The 17,668-nt window shown below is 43.2% G+C and overlaps 1 protein-coding gene across 1 annotated transcript in view; it reads right to left on the bottom strand.

The window, feature by feature from the left end:
- Window positions 1-9,942, bottom strand: part of LOC311223522 (tRNA selenocysteine 1-associated protein 1-like) — a gene marked incomplete at its 5' end in the record, with an annotated part of 20,123 nt that extends 10,181 nt beyond the window's left edge. The window contains 4 exons of the mRNA XM_084308303.1: window positions 1,406-1,455; window positions 1,583-1,685; window positions 9,076-9,173; window positions 9,919-9,942. Coding sequence (XP_084164429.1) covers window positions 1,406-1,455; window positions 1,583-1,685; window positions 9,076-9,173; window positions 9,919-9,942 — 275 coding nt within the window. The remainder of the gene's footprint in view (window positions 1-1,405; window positions 1,456-1,582; window positions 1,686-9,075; window positions 9,174-9,918) is intronic.
- Window positions 9,943-17,668: the final 7,726 nt, after the last annotated feature.

Genomic DNA, 17,668 nt, shown 5'->3' with positions numbered 1-17,668 from the left:
GGTCCTATTTCTAGGCATAACAAGTTATCATCAAGATTCCTAAGCTATCAAGATTCCTAAGCTTATGAAAGTATTCATATATTCAAATAGTGTTATATCCATGGGAACTTAAGTAGACTGAGAGATATCTCTTAACCCATTAGGAGGTGTAAAAATTGTTTATTAGTTATGTATAAGTATTTGGAAATGTATACTACATAACATGGTGAGGATATGCACACAATAATACATCATAATACAATATGAGCAGCTCCCTATGAAACAGTCACAATGGCTGGCTATACAAACTCAGTAACTGATTATTACTTACTTCCTATATAGGGAACATTCTCTCTACAGCCATGCTATCTCTATCATTCAGAGTAGCTCTGGTAAATGTAATAAGCATAGTACATTACAATACTTGGCATATAAGCCTTAGCCTATATTTTCATGCTCAAGCCAGAACAAGACGTTACCTACCAATGGCCATGATTCAATATACCCAGTGTCATGATGGTTGAATATATTTCATTTATTGATATTGTTTGGCATATTTCAAATCTGTATATTATTTACAAATTCTGCATGGGGTCTAATTGTGTGTTTTTAATTTAACAAAACAGAGAGAAAGTCTCAATAGTAATTTAGACTAAACAAGGCCATGACAATAAATGGTGGCCAATAAAAAAAACGTAAATATCAAACATGTCAAGACTGTGTTAGACTGAATCAAATAGTTAAGATTCCTTTTGTCAGACAAAAACAATGCAAACATCATCGTCATTATTTTCTCCTCATATCATAAGAAACCCATTAACTCAGAAGATGCCCTCCTGACTCACTGATGACAGTAGGAATGAAAACAGCAAAACAACTTCCCCTAAGATCTATATATCCCACTCTGAGCTGAGTATGTTGGTTCCTAGTTACACTATATCGTTGTAGATTTGTAGGCCCGCTAATTATGAATTGTCAAACAACCCGGTTCTCAACATTCTACGTATTTATCAGGGTATCTGCAGGTTTCAAGTAAAATGTAAGACTTTTTTAATATCACTTAGACTTAGAGCAACATTTAATACAAATTTCACAATAATACTAGCAAAAAAGAAAAAGACACTGAACTGGCATTGAATTGAAATTCTCGCACGTTCCATACAAGCTCTCACCAGATGCACCAAGCTCCCGGTAGCCCCGCAAAAAACAACAACTTGAATACAAAAAACATTTCATATAATTAATATTATTTCATCTCCCAACAGCCGGGCTGCCCCCTCCCAAAATGTAATACCTGTGTGCAAATGATATATATTTTTTTAATACCTTAAATTGAGAATTAAGAATTTAATACTTTTCAAGACTTTTTAATACCCCGCAGATACCCTGTGTATGCTGAGAGCACTCGGATTGTCATAATAAGTACCTGTCTCCCTGTCTTCCATATGTGGCACGATTAAGTTTGAACCTTCTCGGCTGCGAAATGGGAAAGAGACGAAAGTGTGCGTCTTATTCATGATGTCAACTATAAACACTTATTCCAGGGCACAGACAGAAACGTGGCTCATTAGACTGGTGAGAGGTGTGTGAAGGTGCACAGTACCGGAGAGGCTCCAGGGAGAGGTCTTCCATTGACCTTCATCAGGCACCTCTCTGCGGTGGCTTCATCCGACAGCTCCACAAAACAATAGCCTGCGGCTGCGCCCCTAGACAAGGTTACAGAGATATAGAATAGAATAGAAATACTTTATTCATCCCGAGGGAAATTTGGCACTACAGATCGCTCACAGTAAACAGTAAACATGTCACGAATAAGAATAAAAATAAGAATAAGAATAGAAATACGTTCCGGGATATACATTTTCTATGTTATGTAATATACATTCTAGAATATAAAATATACAGTCAAAATCGTTCAGTGTTGCATCTTGGGAGTCTTAGTCTAGCACTGAACATGCTCCTTCTGTCAGCCAAGTCTGTGTGTAGTGGGTGGGAGGGGTTGTCCCTGATGGCATGGAGCTTGGCAAGGCTCCTCCTCTCCGCCACCACCGCTAGAGAGTCCAGCTCCACCCGACCACGTTACTGGCCTTCCTGACCAGTTTGCGTCCAGTCAGTTATTGATGTTAGCAAACACTGCAGGGCTTTCCCTAAACAATGGCAGAGGGGCGCCGAGCCACTAGGACAACCTGCCAGCGCCACCATGTGTTAAAAAATAATAATAATAACTTCATCTTCTTCTTTTTGCCTTCATCTTGTTTTTCATACCAGCGCTTGTATTCCTATGCTTTTTTGCTCTTAACTCTATTATTATTTAAATGTTCAAATGTTCTCATATACATTAGATAATAGATACTATTGCTACTATGTATGTATGTGTTTTATTACATGTATATATACACATACACATACCAATTATTCACTTGTTATATTCTCCATCCATCTATCATCCATAGCAACACTATAATATCACCGACATCCTGATGGGGGATGAACTGCTCATCTCCGGTTTCTCTCCTCCACGGCGCCTGTGGTGCTTTTTTTCCTATTGCTAGGTTTTAGGGAGTCATTCCTCATCTTCATTGGGGAAAGTCTGGGGGTGTTGCAAACATTTTGATTTTATGGTGTTTTTTGTTCTGGCTCTATTGTGATGTTTCTTGATCTGTGAAGCCCATGGGGGCAATTCATTGTGATTTCGGGCTATACAAATACATTTGATTTATGATTTGATTTGATTTTTGCAGTGAAAGCTTTGGGCCAGCTTAGACACAGAATTGTCTAATACGTGATTGCTAGGTCCTCTGTGTGTGTGTGTGTGTGTGTGTGTGTGTGTGTGTGTGTGTGTGTGTGTGTGTGTGTGTGTGTGTGTGTGTGTGTGTGTTCAATATTAAACTATTGTGCAACCTTATTGTACAAATAAACAAATCATTTGGAACTAAACTTATTTGGAACTTACCCTTGTGTTTGCTATTTTATTGAAATTATGTTAAGTTGCAGGACATTACAGCAAATGGCTTTCTTTATTACAATATTTTTTGCCTCCCGGACGCGCAGGGGGGGGGGGGCACAGTCCCCCTCCGGACCACCCCCTAGTTGTGACTCAGCACCATCTTGTTTGAAGGTCCTGGGGAAAGCCCTGCGTTGCAACAGGAAGTAAACTTGAGCTCCATTTAGAATGTCTATGTTGTCAAGTAGAAACAGTCTATAGAAGACAGAGCACCTTCCAGCTTTATCTGAAGGTCCGTAGGTTAAATGACCAATTTACATAACATTTACAACCTCATGTATTTCACAGAGGGCATTACTATCATAATTGTCTATGCAGCAGGAGAGACACTGGAGGCTGAGCTGGAGAGACGGTGGGATAGCTGGCGAGAGGTGGAGGGGACAGTCCAGAGACACTGAGGGGCAGCAGACCAGAGGAGACACTTTTGTCTAGGGGACCGCACCCTGGAACGGGGACCAGCTCAGGAAGGGGCCCTTGCCCTCTAGAAGACGGGGCCGACCCAGGATGGGCGGTGCACTGTAACAGAGGGAAGGTAGCGCCCTGATGGACGTTGCGTGTGCCTGAGTAAGGGGGGTCCAGGGGGTTAAGTGTATCGTCTGATAAAGTTGCAAAATCGGTGTTTCTCTCTTTCTTCTCTCTCCCGCTCCCCCCCCTCCCTCTATCTCTCTCTCTCTCCTCTCTTGGAGTTGTTCATCTCGTCTGGTTTAGATGTGATGCGTGTAATGGTTGACAATCGACGGGTACAGATCCATCAATGAACTGTTGTGTTGACGTATTGATTAAGGTCAAAAGGTGGGTTGATAGTTTTTTAGTTCATTGATTTAGTAATATTTGATGTCTTTATCTTATGTATCTGTGCACCCATTGTCTCCCCACGCTGTAGGACCGTGGCTCTGTGTCTCCCTCCACACACACACATCTCCCGCACTCAGCTGTCGGGCCCGTGATTTGTTGGGGTGTTGTTCGAGACTGGGGGTCTCTCCCTGCCTACATCTGGAACCCATTAGCCCCCCTTCTGAAACAAGCACACACACACACATACATACACACACAGATACATATACACACACACCCCTCCCCTTCTCTCTCTGTGCAAGAGGGTATAAATGACATGTAATGTGATGTATTCATTCTTCTGGTGTGCGAGAGGATGAGCCCGTGCGGGCTGCAGGAGGGTGACTGTTCTTCTTCTCTGTGAAATAAAGACTTTGTGGGAAACAACTTGGTCGTTCTGTGAATCTTTGGTCCGCTGGTCCATAACTATCAATTCAAGGACTTACGAGGGACAAGTTATCCCTTTCACAAGTCAAGGGATGTGTGCATGTTATTGTCAACCTTATGCCGCCTTCACACCGAACAACATTTCAAGTGGTTTCACTGTCGCAGACAATCATTTCCAATGTCGGGATTAGGGGTGTAACGGTACACAAAAACCACGGTATGGTACGTACCTCGGTTTTAAAGTCGAGGTTCGGTACGGGTTTTCGGTACAGTGGGGGAAAGTTTGGCTTTCCATGTTCCACTCAGGGGTGATGTAGTGTGCAGTAACTAATTGTACTTGTAGGGCTGTCAACGAATATTCTATATTGAAATGAATAATCTACTTCATTTTAAATCATTGTTATAAAACGAGTGGTACTCAGAGAGCGAGCCGTGTATTTCCGCCATTGGTGTCACAGTGCATGCGCACCAGGCAGCCAAATAGCCTGGTGCGCATGCGCTGTGACACCAACGGCGGAAATACACGGCTCGCACTCTGAGTACCACTCGTTTTATAACAATGATTTAAAATGTTTATTAGCAACTCCGAGCTTTCAGACCCCAGCGCGTCGCTGTGTGAAACCCTAATTGTACGCTGGGTACTAGGGCTGGGCGATATGGAAAAAAATCATATCGCGATAACAATATGATAATTTTATTTTATTTCTCGATAATTATCGAATTGTTATAAGTATAAAAAAAAATTAAAAAAAAAAAAAAAAAAAAAATTTTAACAACAGATGTATGTTTATTTTGCAGCAATTCTTTGTCATTGCCGCCATCTTTAGTGTTACATCCCCTCACACTCCAGTTCTCAGGCTGCAGCTGGTTTAAAAGCTAAAGTAAACCGGCTTCTCTGCTGGCTGTGGCTCCAGAGGAGTTGAACAGTTCTGGCTCTGCTAGTTTATTTTCGATCTTTTGGCGCTTTTTTGGTGGACAAACCACCGCACATGTGCACTGTGACTCGTGACTGGAGTCTAGTTCTGCTAGCACACATAGCCTACTGTGTACAGACGGTTTCAAAATGTATTTTAAATTAGAAAGCAAACAAAATAAATGGACAAGAGAAAAATAAATCTGAATTTGGTCAGTATTGTCATTTGGACAAGCAAAGCCATTACTTTAAGTTGCAGGCAAGAAAGACAAGTCTGTCCACTGTCTCTGGTTTTAAAACTGCCCTGTTGCAGGTAAAAAAAAAAAAAAAAAAAACGATTTTTCGATTTTTTTTAAATTTCGATATTCGATATCGATTATTAAAATATATCGCGATATTTATCGTTATCGTTATATCGCCCAGCCCTACTGGGTACCTTGAAATTCATATCTGAAATCAGAAAATCAAGAGAGATCTAGAAAGATGGACAGTGATGCCCCTAGATTTCAGTTCAAGGATCGAAATCATTAAGATGAACATATTACCAAGGTTACTATACCTATTTCAATCCCTACCTATATTAATACCACAAAAACAATTTAGGGAATGGGATAGACAGATATCAAGATTCATTTGGGGGGGAAAAGGCCAAGGATCAGATATGTGACTCTACAATTACCAAAGGAGAAAGGAGGGATGGCAGTACCCAGTTTAGAAAGCTATTACTATGCAGCACAGCTTAGAACAGTAGCATGCTGGTGCAATGTGAACTATGAGGCCAAATGGAAAGATATAGAAACCAAAAGAGAGGGATTCAAAGTGCAGACACTGATAGGAGATAGGGAGCTGTTCAGAAGACAGGAACAACTACTAGATCCAATTACCAGATTCACTATAAACATATGGAACACAATAGTAAAGAAATACAAGCTAGAAAAATAATCTAAGATACTGAGATGGATAGCACACGACAACAAATTCAGACCAGGGATAGAAGATCATGGGTTCAAGAGGTGGGAACGGGGGGGTATAACAGCAATGTGCACGATGACGGAAGGAGGGGAGATGCAGACTCTACAAAAATTGAAAGAAAGATACGGACTAGAGAATAGGGACCACTTTAGATATTTACAGATTAGGGACTACTATAACAAAGAAATAAAGCAAGATAGAGACAAAGAACAGAATGGGGTAATTAAGATAATGGTAAAGTCATACGAAGGACGGAAGGGGAGGGTGATATCAGCACTATATCAGGCAATAATGGACAGTAAGGGAAATACAACATTGTATGTGAAAGAAAAGTGGGAAAGAGAGTTGGAAATAGAGATAACAGAGGAGGAATGGTATGACACATGTAAGACACAACAAACAACCACAGGATCAAGGATATGGAGGGAGTTTGGGTGGAAAAATATAATTAGATACTTTATAACACCAGAAATACAGGGCAATTACACACCAGCAAAGAAAACATGTTGGAGGGAGTGTGGACAGGAAGGGGCGAACCATACACACATATTCTGGGGATGTCAGAAGATAAGGCACTACTGGGAAGAGATAGGAGGGATAATAAATGAAATAATAGGATACGAAATACCCCAGGGAGGCCAAGTGTTGTATTTGGGGAATCTGTCACAGGAAGGAATCCAAGGGGAAGACAAATATTTGATTAAGATATTGATAGTGGCAGCCAAGAAAGCTTTAACTAAACTGTGGTACAAGGTAGAAGTGCCGACAAAGGATCAATGGATAGAGTTGGTAGAGGGGATACAGGAAATGGAGAGAATCACACATCTGCTGAGGCTGCAAGAAGAAAAGTTTGAATGGAAATGGGGAAAATGGGAAGAATACAGGAGGGGAAGTAACGACATCACAGAGGTTTGAAAAGGATACAAGGAAATGAATAAAAATGTAAATAAATAATGCAAATGTAGAAGGGACCGAAGGACCCATGTCACACTTTTTCTTTACCCATTTTTTGTCTATTTGTTTTAATTTATGTACTGTGTATTGTCTATGAATGTTGTCTATGTATGTTGTTGAAAAAATGAAAATAAAAATTTAAGTTTTAAAAAAAAGAAATTCATATCTGATATATTTTTGACCCACCCCGAGCTCAGAAGCAGTGCTTGGTGGTCCAAACGAGCCTGGTAGCTATATAGCTGAGAGTGACTGCGGTTACAAAAGCCCCTGGCTTGCACATCGCAGTCACGTAAGGGGCTACTATCGTATCAACATGCCGCGACGTGTAGCTTGCTAGCCGGCATGATGCGTGTGCAGTGCTTTGCCCCACAGGTCTGAGAAGAGGACCTGCACATTTTACTCGTTCCCAAAACTCTTCTACATGCACGACAGTAGACAGTCACATAATGCTAACGTTAGCGGGGTAACGTTAGCCAGAGCCATATAGCCAGCTTGATACTATGACCCGGGGATCAGGCGACAGCCCACAGACCAGTAGCGCTGCTGTACTGAACAACAGGCTGCCTAGTGGTACATGTAGTTCTTTTTTTACGACATTAAAAACCTTATAACTACCTTGTCAGAAGATCCTTAGGAACTTCTACTTCTACTTAGGAACTTCTACTCATGTACAATAGAGAGCACTCTGACTGGCAACATCACCTCCTGGTTTGGGAATAGCACTGCACAAGACCGTAGCAGACTACAAAGAGTGACACGTTCAGCCGAACGCACAATTGGAGGGGGGCTTCCCACCCTCCAGAACATTTACAACAAGCGGTGCAGGGGGAAGGCTAAGAGAATTATTAAGGACTCGAGCCACCCGAACAACTGCCTCTTTGAACTGCTGCGGTCAGGCAAGCGATACCGGAGTCTTAAGGCGAGCACAGAAAGACTCAGAAGAAGCTTCTATCCCCAGGCCATCAGGCTGCTAAACGAACAATAAACAATATGCAACAACCATCAAATGCACACAGCACACACACCCACACGCACACACTCACTTAAACAAACAACACACTGCAGCACCCACTCTCCACACTTTAGATCACACAAACACACTTTATATTTATTGATAAAGGATTTGCACTACAACTCGTACACCTACTGTAAATTGTACCAAAATTGCACCTCATCCCATTTCTGCCTTGCACTATATAGTATTGTATATTAGTACACTGCATAGTATTGTGTATTGTATATTATATGGTAACTCAGTTACGTCTATTCTGCATCGAACATTGTACATATGTCTATACTGAACACTGTGACCTCATTTTTTTTACTTCTAATTTACATACTATGTTATTTTATTTCATACTTATCTTATCTTGTCTTGCACAGTCTCTGGAGCGTAACCGTAAGAAGCATTTTGTATAAAAGTATTCTGTACTTCTGTATGACAACTATTAAAGAAACTTGTTTCAACCAGTTGTAGCTGGTCCATCAAAGTCTCTGACGATTAAACCCATTTGCGTCTTGTAAGGCGTCCATTTGGATCAAGGAAATAGCTTTCTGCACTCGTCAAAACTCCTTGTAGTGGATCAGAAGTATAGGGGAAAGATACCCGACGTGACGTCGCGGCCGTGCTAGCGTCTGATAAGCTTTTTGATTTGCTTGTGCATGTTATTCGTGCGTGGACCTTTTTAACCCTTTCTGAGTGGCATTTCCGGCGTCAAATGGAAAAAAATATATAATGAAATTAGATACCAATTATGTAAACGACCCATAATTGCAGAGTAGGGTTTAACCTGCAAGTTGGCCTTTACAGCAGCATTTACCTCCATTTATATATATTTACTATATATATATATACACACGTCCATGTGTTTTTCCGTTCTTGTGCTAAAATAAACACAATCTCAGAAAGAATCCTGTTGGATAATTAATATATGATGCAGCGTGATTCCCAGTCTTATGACTTATGATGACATATTGTTGTTAAATGTGAGAAGAATGTGTCATTTTAAAGTATTCTAGTGTTAGGCATTACCAGTTCATTTTGTTCCGAATGATTCTCACCCCCACTACTAGTTCTCCCATGGTGGCGAAGGCTCGGGAAATAAACTTCTCGTCCATGTACGTCTCCAACTGTGGAGAGAAAGAACAACTGTCACTATTAAAATACATGGCAAAGCAAAATGGTCAGTCTCATAAAGTGAAATGTGTCTGTATCGTCCTGGATTATTTAACGTTTAATAACACAAAAGAGTAACTGTTGAACAAAGACAAACAGGTACTCCCACATTACATAATCAACAGAATAAAATAAATAATCATTCATAATAATCAACGAGGGGGGAAAGCAATGTACAGTCGTCGTCGTCGCCCCTCCCACCTACCCAACCTCCTCCAATGTACAGTCTCTTCCCCCTCAAATGTATATACTCTCTTTTTAGACTCTTTTTGTACTCTTAAACAGTACTGTATATTTGTAGATCTGGTATGTCATAAATGTCTAGATGTAACAGTACTGTCTATCTGTATGTCATGTACAGTATGTGTCATTATGTCATGATGAATTGAAAATGGGGGGACCCTGATGTAAACAAGACGAAAGTCTTTCTCTGGTCTGCATCCCCTTAACAATTGTGTGTATTGACTCTGAGCCGTACTGTATTGTACCAATTCTGCAATCTGTTAAATAAAGTTCTCATTCATTCATTCATTCATTCATTCATTCATTCATCTAGATAGACGGTTGGCGTAGCAACGTTTGCTACTGTAGGTTCGTTCATGCTAACCTTACTGCTGTCAACTCTCCTGGCAGTGGCAGCCAGTGAGTAAACACGATTTTAGTAAGATTATTTTTATAAATGTCACAGAAAATACTTACGTTGCCCATCCATAAGCAGTTCATTGTGTTTGTATATTAATATCGTGACTGACTGGCTGTAGTCCGCGTTAATGACGTAACGTTACATGTAAACTTTTATAGAGAAGCAAGGGACGAGAGACGCAGTTGCACCAGAAACCAGAACACGAAACAGTTCCGCGACCGAAAGGATCAAACTGCCGGTCGATTTTTATTATTATGTATTTATCTTACGTTGTTCTCTGTCTTATTTTATTCATTATTATTGTTATTGTTGTTTTTGTTATTTATTATCTATAGAGAGAGATGGAGAGAGACAAAGAGAGAGAAAACACATGTACACCTTATATTTTAGTATGTAAGGATTTAATCGTTTGTTCTTGTACATTCACTTATTATCAAGATTTATAATATATAAAAATTAAAAAAAAATATATATATATAGGCTACTAATATTTAGAACAATAGACCAGAGTATGTTCTAATAGGTGTCAAATTCAAGGTCCGCGCGCCAAATGTGTGCCGTCACGTCATGAGTTTGACACCCCTGTATGAATCCAGTGGTTGTCAACAGCGGGGGGCAAGGCCCACAAGGGGGCCCCAGAGACCTGCCAAGGGGGGCTTACATACTGTGCTTTGTTTACATCATTTGGAGTTGAGTGGGGATAGGGGAAGGGGTTGCTATTGTTGGCTACACCAGATCAGCCAAGAGAGGTCTGAAGACATTCACAGTATAATAAGTGACTAAACTCCAACCCACAGACAAATAAAAAATAAACAAAGTGCAATAGCAAGTGGGGCTCTTTTGCCTAGAGGTCGCTGTTTGGCAGCATTGCTGTGGTGCAACAGTGGCTCAGGAGGTAGAGCGGTCGTCTGGTAATCGGAAGGTTCTCAGTTCGATTCCAGCTTCACCCGGCAGTCTGTGTTGAAGTGTCCTTGAGCAAGACACCTAAACCCTACACTGTTCCCGATGAGCAGGTTGGCAGATTCTACCTTTTACTAAAAACAGTTTCAACCCCAAAACATCAATAGATGAGTAATTATTCAACTACACAAATGACACATAGCAGTTAATATTATATAAATATAATAATGTTAGCTATGAATGTGTTATGGTTTGTAACCGACCCCAATCGCACAACACAAGACAGGTATGAGAGTAAGCCAAGACAGGGCATTTATTGAATACAACAAAAAAGCGGCACTGTCCCTTTAAGGGAGAACACAAAAATACTGGAACAAGGAAAAGGGCAATGTGCCTTTAAGAGGCGAGCAGGCTAAGGGGAAGGCTAAGGGAGAACACAAAAATACTGGAACAAGGAAAAAAGGGCAATGTGCCTTTAAGAGGCGAGCAGGCTAAGGGGAAGGCTAAGGGAGAACACAAAATAATGGAAACAAGAATTAGGGAAAATTGGCACTGTGCCTTTAAGAGGCGAGCAGGCTAAAGGGCTAAGGCTAAAGGACAGGGCCAGGGCAAAGGACAGGGCAGGAACAGGGGCACTGGAGAGGGGAACAGGGACAGAGGCCCGGGGAGGCGGGCTGGAGACAGGGACAGAGAAAACAGGGTTAAGGCCTTGGACAGGGCGAGGGCCAGAGCTGCTTACAGGGATGGAGTAGGAGCGCGCAGGCTAGACGTCTGGAGTGGAGCGCGCCGGCTCGGAGAGACGCATCCTCCCGTAGAGAATTAGAGAGCGATGCGCGTCTGGAGTAGTAGCGCGCCGGCTAAACGTCTGAAGTGGTGCACGTCGGCTTGGAGAACGCGCCGGTTCGGAGAGCGCGCCGGCTCGGAGAGACGCATCCTCCCGTAGAGAATTAGAGAGCGATGCGCGTCTGGAGTAGTAGCGCGCCGGCTAAACGTCTGAAGTGGTGCGCGTCGGCTTGGAGAACGCGCCGGTTCGGAGAGCGCGCCGGCTCGGAGAGACACATCCTCCCGTAGAGAATTAGAGAGCGATGCGCGTCTGGAGTAGTAGCGTGCCGGCTAAACGTCTGAAGTGGTGCGCGTCGGCTTGGAGAACGCGCCGGTTCGGAGAGCGCGCCGGCTCGGAGAGACACATCCTCCCGTAGAGAATTAGAGAGCGATGCGTGTCTGGAGTGGAGCGCGTCTGCTGTAGGAGCGCGTCTGCGCGGGGGCTGGAGTTGAGCGCGTCTGCTGTAGGAGCGCGTCCGCTGTAGGAGCGCATCTGCTGTAGGAGCGCGTCTGCTGTAGGAGCGCGTCTGCGCGGGGTCTGGAGTGGAGCGCGTCTGCTGTAGGAGCGCGTCTGGCGCGGGGTCTGGAGTGGAACACTGGAATACCTCCCGTAGAGAATTAGAGAGCGCAGGCTGTGTCCCAATCCAGGCAAACGGCGACAGGTGGCGAAGGCTTGCACCTCGTCTCACGCCGGAGATGAAACAGCATACAGAATACAGAAACAGATACAGATAGGGAATCTCCCGTAGGAGCTTACAGATAGAGAACGACCCGACGAGGACTGGGGGGAAGATCGAGGTATTTAAAGCCCACTGGGGCGCTAATTAGAACACACATCAGGTGCGTGATGGTAATTGATACTTGACTTAGAAGTGTGTGTTCGGCACGGACCAATCAAACACATAATGAAAGGTAGTCCAAGGGTGTGGGCTGCTGAAGAGCAGACGAGAGTAAACGAACGCGAGGGTGGGGGCTGGAGAGGTGAGGAGACAGGGAATTAAAGATCCAGGGAACAGGAATTAAAGGTCCAGGGAAGAGGCGAACCTCACAGTAACGACAACGCAAGGGTGGGGGCTGGTGAGGTGAGGAGACAGGGAATAAAAGGTCCAGGGAACAGGAATTAAAGGTCCAGGGAAGAGGCGAACCTCACAGAATGATATACTAAAAATGTTTTCTAGGAATGAGAAAGGTTATGTCTCCTGTGTGCGGCCCAGGAATCATTCCTTGGACACGGGCTGGGGGGCCAGTGGGGGGGCCTTGGGAGCAAGAAGGATGACAACCACTGTCCCAAATGTCACTGTGCATCCACTGGTGTCATAAATTAAATCAAATCAAATCAAATGTATTTGTAAGGCCCGGCAACACAAGTTAATGTCCCCATGGGCCGGACAAGTCTTCTTTAAACAAGTCACAATCAGAAACATCACAATAAATCAAGAACAAAACAAAAAACACCATGAAATCCAAAATAAAATGTAAAATAAATAAATGCAACACTCCCAGACATACCAGGAAAAACTCCTAGCAATAGGAAAAATCAAAAGTGGAGGGGGGGAAACCTTAGAAGGGCCGTTCAAGGGGGGATCTTAGATGTCGGTGATAGTGTTGCTATGGATGATGAGCAATGGGTGGGTCATCTACATCTACATATACTCTGGACCAAGATCCTTCTGTCTGTGTGTCGAAGTTGCATGACAGCAAAACGACAGCTCAGCCTCTGAAATAAAGAAAAGAAATGCCTGGCTTCACAGATCTTTTCAGAAACAATTCACTCATTCCATTCATCATCAAACATTATGGCATCATTGTTGGCTTTGCACCTGTGCAGTTTGTTTGAGTGAGTGATTAAGCGAGTGTGTGTGTGTGTGTGTGTGTGTGTGTGTGTGTGTGTGTGTGTGTGTGTGTGTGTGTGTGTGTGTGTGTGTGTGTGTGTGTGTGTGTGTGTGTGTGTGTGTGTGTGTGTGTGTGTGTGTGTGTGTGTGTGTGTGTGTGTGTGTGTGTGTGTGTGTGTGTGTGCGTGCGCACGCGCGTGCATGTGCGTGACTGTGTGTGTGTTTGACTGGCTGGTCCTTAAGGTCCCCTGTTTGCTCTGAACAGGGTAAATCTGCATTTTGCTATGATGCCTCTCATGGAATTAACTCCAACAGTCCTTAAAGCTTTAGATTATCCCCTCTGTTGCAGAGTTTAAAACCTTGATCTCCAATTTTTGTCAGTCAAGTTGTACGTGTTTTAATTGATTTGTTATCCTTACTTTTTGCCTCACCTAAAATCATTGTTATGATTTTATACGCTGTGTGATTTTATATGCTTTTCTTTGCTTATTTCTGTATGTACACTCAACATGACTGTAAATGAGGGAAACCTCAGTTTCCTTTCGAGTTTAAATAAAGGTTTGAAATTGAATGAAGTGTGTGTGTGTGTGTGGGGGGGGGGGGGGGGCGTGGCAGAGGAAGAGAGAGAATTTGCCTTTATTCAATTTCTACTCTGTTTTAAAGTCAAACCATGTAACTAATTGACTTGCTAGCTAGTACCTTGTGTTCGAGCAGTGAATAATCGTCTTGTGCCTCTCCCTTCTTGCAATTGGTTAGTCCAATCAACGCGTCAAACAGAAATTCCTTCCCAAGCACCACCTGTTTGAAAGAGAAAACACACAATTCCGCAGTTGAACACAGTCTCCATCTGACACTGGTAATAACCGTTCGTAATTACAACCTCAGTCATTTAATGCCCTACACTGTAATAATAGTAATCATAATAAGTATAACTACCTACCTCGTACTATAGTCTACCCATATAACTCTGTCTGATAGCATGTACAATAATGCTGTATATACCGTATATATAGATGTATTCTTATCATATCTATCCACATCTGTCAGGTACATACCTGCATATAATCCTTTTTACATATCTGTTACGTTGCACTACCATAGTGTCTTTATACCTGTATCACTGTACACATTAATACTACAACTCTGTACATACATCTGATTAGCACTATTACTCAGTAGTACTAATTTATATATTTCATACCCAGTTTAATCACCTGTACATTGTATATTACTATCGCACTTTATTGTTACATTTGTACTCTGGTTGGATGCTAAACTTATTTTTGTTATACTGTACTTGTGCTGTGTGATGACAATACATTTGAATCTAATCTAATCGTAATGTCCCAATAATATTATGCCTTCCTTGCACGAATAACCCATGGAGGAATCAAAAGCTGGCCTGCTCACCTGTACCACTTTGTACTCAAAGGAAACAGCCTTGTAGATGCATTCTTCACTGGACCCCCGATTGTAGGAATCCAAGGCAAAGGCCAAAGCAAGATCTGTCTCTTCATCTACAAGCCCCAGGATTCCTACAGGGACGAGGCACAGGATCAAGATGACCTGGTGTTTCTCAAATGCCATCTTGATTCTCAGGCTCTTTAATTTGAATTTAATCTCAGCGATCTTTACGCTGCTGCTCTGTTTATAAATAGGAATAGAGAAACTTGAGTTGAAGTTTGACTTGATCGTGCCCCCCTTTTATATGACCCAGCAGCAAACAGTCATATTATCGCTTAATCCAATATTTGTTTAATTGCATAAGGTGTTTCGGTTGACATGAACTGGCCTAATGGTATAGCCTGAATGGTGGCACTCAATGGTACAACGGCATTTGTATGAAACATTCCCAGACAATAAAAGCAACAGGCTGTCAAGTGCAGGTTATGGGAAGAGAGCAAACCAGGCATTGTGAAACACCACTTACAACTGTACAAACAATATGACTAAAAAATTTACTCAGTTTGAGTAAAATTTACTCTGCGAAATTTACTGTGTAGATGCCCCCCCCCCTATTGCCTGCCCTAATATCTATGGGCCTACAGTAGCCTCTCTCAGTTTCAGATGTATTTATTATTATTTATTTGTATTATATCCTGCTTTGTTCATTCTATCTCATTTAGTTTCACAACTATTCCACATTTATCTCTATTGTGTATGCCTACTTGTTCTGAAGGGCCAGATTAACACTGAGAATCTACGTTTATTATTTTATATAACTTGTATATTATTTATATATATAAGCTATATACCTTTAAGCCTCCGTTTGAATCATAGCATTATTCGCTCGCCTCATTGGACACCGCCCTTGACACTGGCGGCGCCAGCGGTCGCGCCCCCTAGACAAGTTCAAAGACGTGTCCGGGCAAGTTGAGACATGCCCTTGGCCAGCGCATTGATTCCGGACAAGGAATTCGGTTGCGCTCTAGAAATCACTCTGAGTATATATAGTGCGAACAGTGCGCGCGTGAATCTCGGTGAAGTGATGTGAAGTGCGAACCTAACCTAGCAAGCAGCTGTAGTGTGAACTTAACGTAACGAGTATCAGAACACGAGGTGAAGTGTGGAGTAACCTAACAGCAGAACGATTGGACATGTGAGCAGTGGAAGCCTACCCGCGGTGTATCGTTACGGATAGCTAGTAGCTCCTTAGATACGACCCTAATATTGTAGAACCATTGTTGGTGTATTATAGTGAATTGTGTAAGCGAAGTACCGTGGAGAAGAGCATAGTTAATACCATTGGCGTTTGGATTTAACTACACCTGAAGACCTGCATCGGGCTAGCTTCGAGGACGAAGCTAGCTAGCTATCATCACTGCCGTCGGGCTTTGGATTAAGAGCTATTACCCTGCTATCGAGCACTTGGATTACAAAGACTGGATCCGTACGAGACCCCCTTTTTCTTCAGTGACCAGCAGGAGTATCCGACTATTCTTCAATTCCTCTGGAGCTTACCACTCCGTGGGGGAAATCACCAGTCTCCAGCTATACCCCTCGCTTGCCCTGTATCGCCATCTCACTCCATGCAGCGTTCCGGTCGAGTATTATTAACCTAGGAATTATTCATTCCCACTGACTTTGATACTCTGACATTCTACTATCATTCGCCATAAAAGAGCAACATACTAATTTCAGTTGTATATTGATATTGCTATTAAAATACTGTAAAGGTTATCTCTTCGTCCCTGTGCCGTCTATTGAGTGTCTGCCATATTTAACTAACTGTACTGTCTGGCAAGTAATAATATTTAGTAGTGGTTTAATCTAAACAATCTTTAATACAGTCAGGGTTTTGTAACCCCTCAGTTACAATTGGTCCTTCGAGCCGGAGGGTATCAGTAATAATAATCATATTAATAATAATATGGCCAGCGGCGGACACTCTCCAAACGGCTCTCCCACACTAGAGCGCCCTAGGCGCCAGCGTCAGCCCCCTCCACACTTGGAGAACTACGCTGTAGATCTACCTCCTAGCTTATCTAAAAGAACGTTAAGCAAGGATACAATTAGTAGCTTAAGTATGCCCAACCTTATCGACCTGTCGCCCCCACCGGTAGAGACCCAAGCTAGTTTAAGTGAAACTGACTTAGCTCACGGGGGGGGACAAGCGGGACATGACTTGACTATGCCCATAGACCACCGCGCCCCCGAGATGGACCTCGGAGCGCAAGAAGATAAAGACGCGCCTCCGAGATGGACCTCGGAGCGCAAGAAGGTACAGAACGCGCCCCCGAGATGGACCTCGGAGCGCAAGAGGATAAAGAATGCGCCCCCGAGATGGACCTCGGCGCGCACCAAAGAAAAGAGCACCGCGCCCCCGAGATGGACCTCGGAGCGCGTAAGGAGACAAGGTCACCGCCAAGCCCTGTCAACTCCAGATCACCATCATCAGCGTCATCCCCAAGCGAGGCCGACCAGAGGCTAGCGCAAGTCCTGATCGCCACGCTGACCGCTTCAACGGAAAGAGAACGTCTCCAAGCGCAACAAGAGAGTGAGCGTAACCGCCTACAGAGTGAGCGTGAACATTCTAGACTGGAAAGAGAACGTCTCCAAGCGCAACAAGAGAGTGAGCGTAACCGCCTCCAGAGTGAGCGTGAACATTCTAGACTGGAAGAGAGGCGCCTCCAGGCTCAAGAAACCATGGAGCGAGACCGCGCCAATGCACAGCGCGACGCCACCAACGCACAGCGCGAGGCGGAACGAGACCGTCTGCAGGCGCAAATGATGGAGCAAGCGCTCCAGAGGG

The sequence above is a fragment of the Notolepis coatsorum genome, assembly GCF_963971535.1.
Source record: "Notolepis coatsorum genome assembly, chromosome: 2".
Lineage (NCBI taxonomy): Eukaryota > Metazoa > Chordata > Actinopteri > Aulopiformes > Paralepididae > Notolepis > Notolepis coatsorum.
This window is presented reverse-complemented; position numbering and strand designations above follow the sequence as displayed.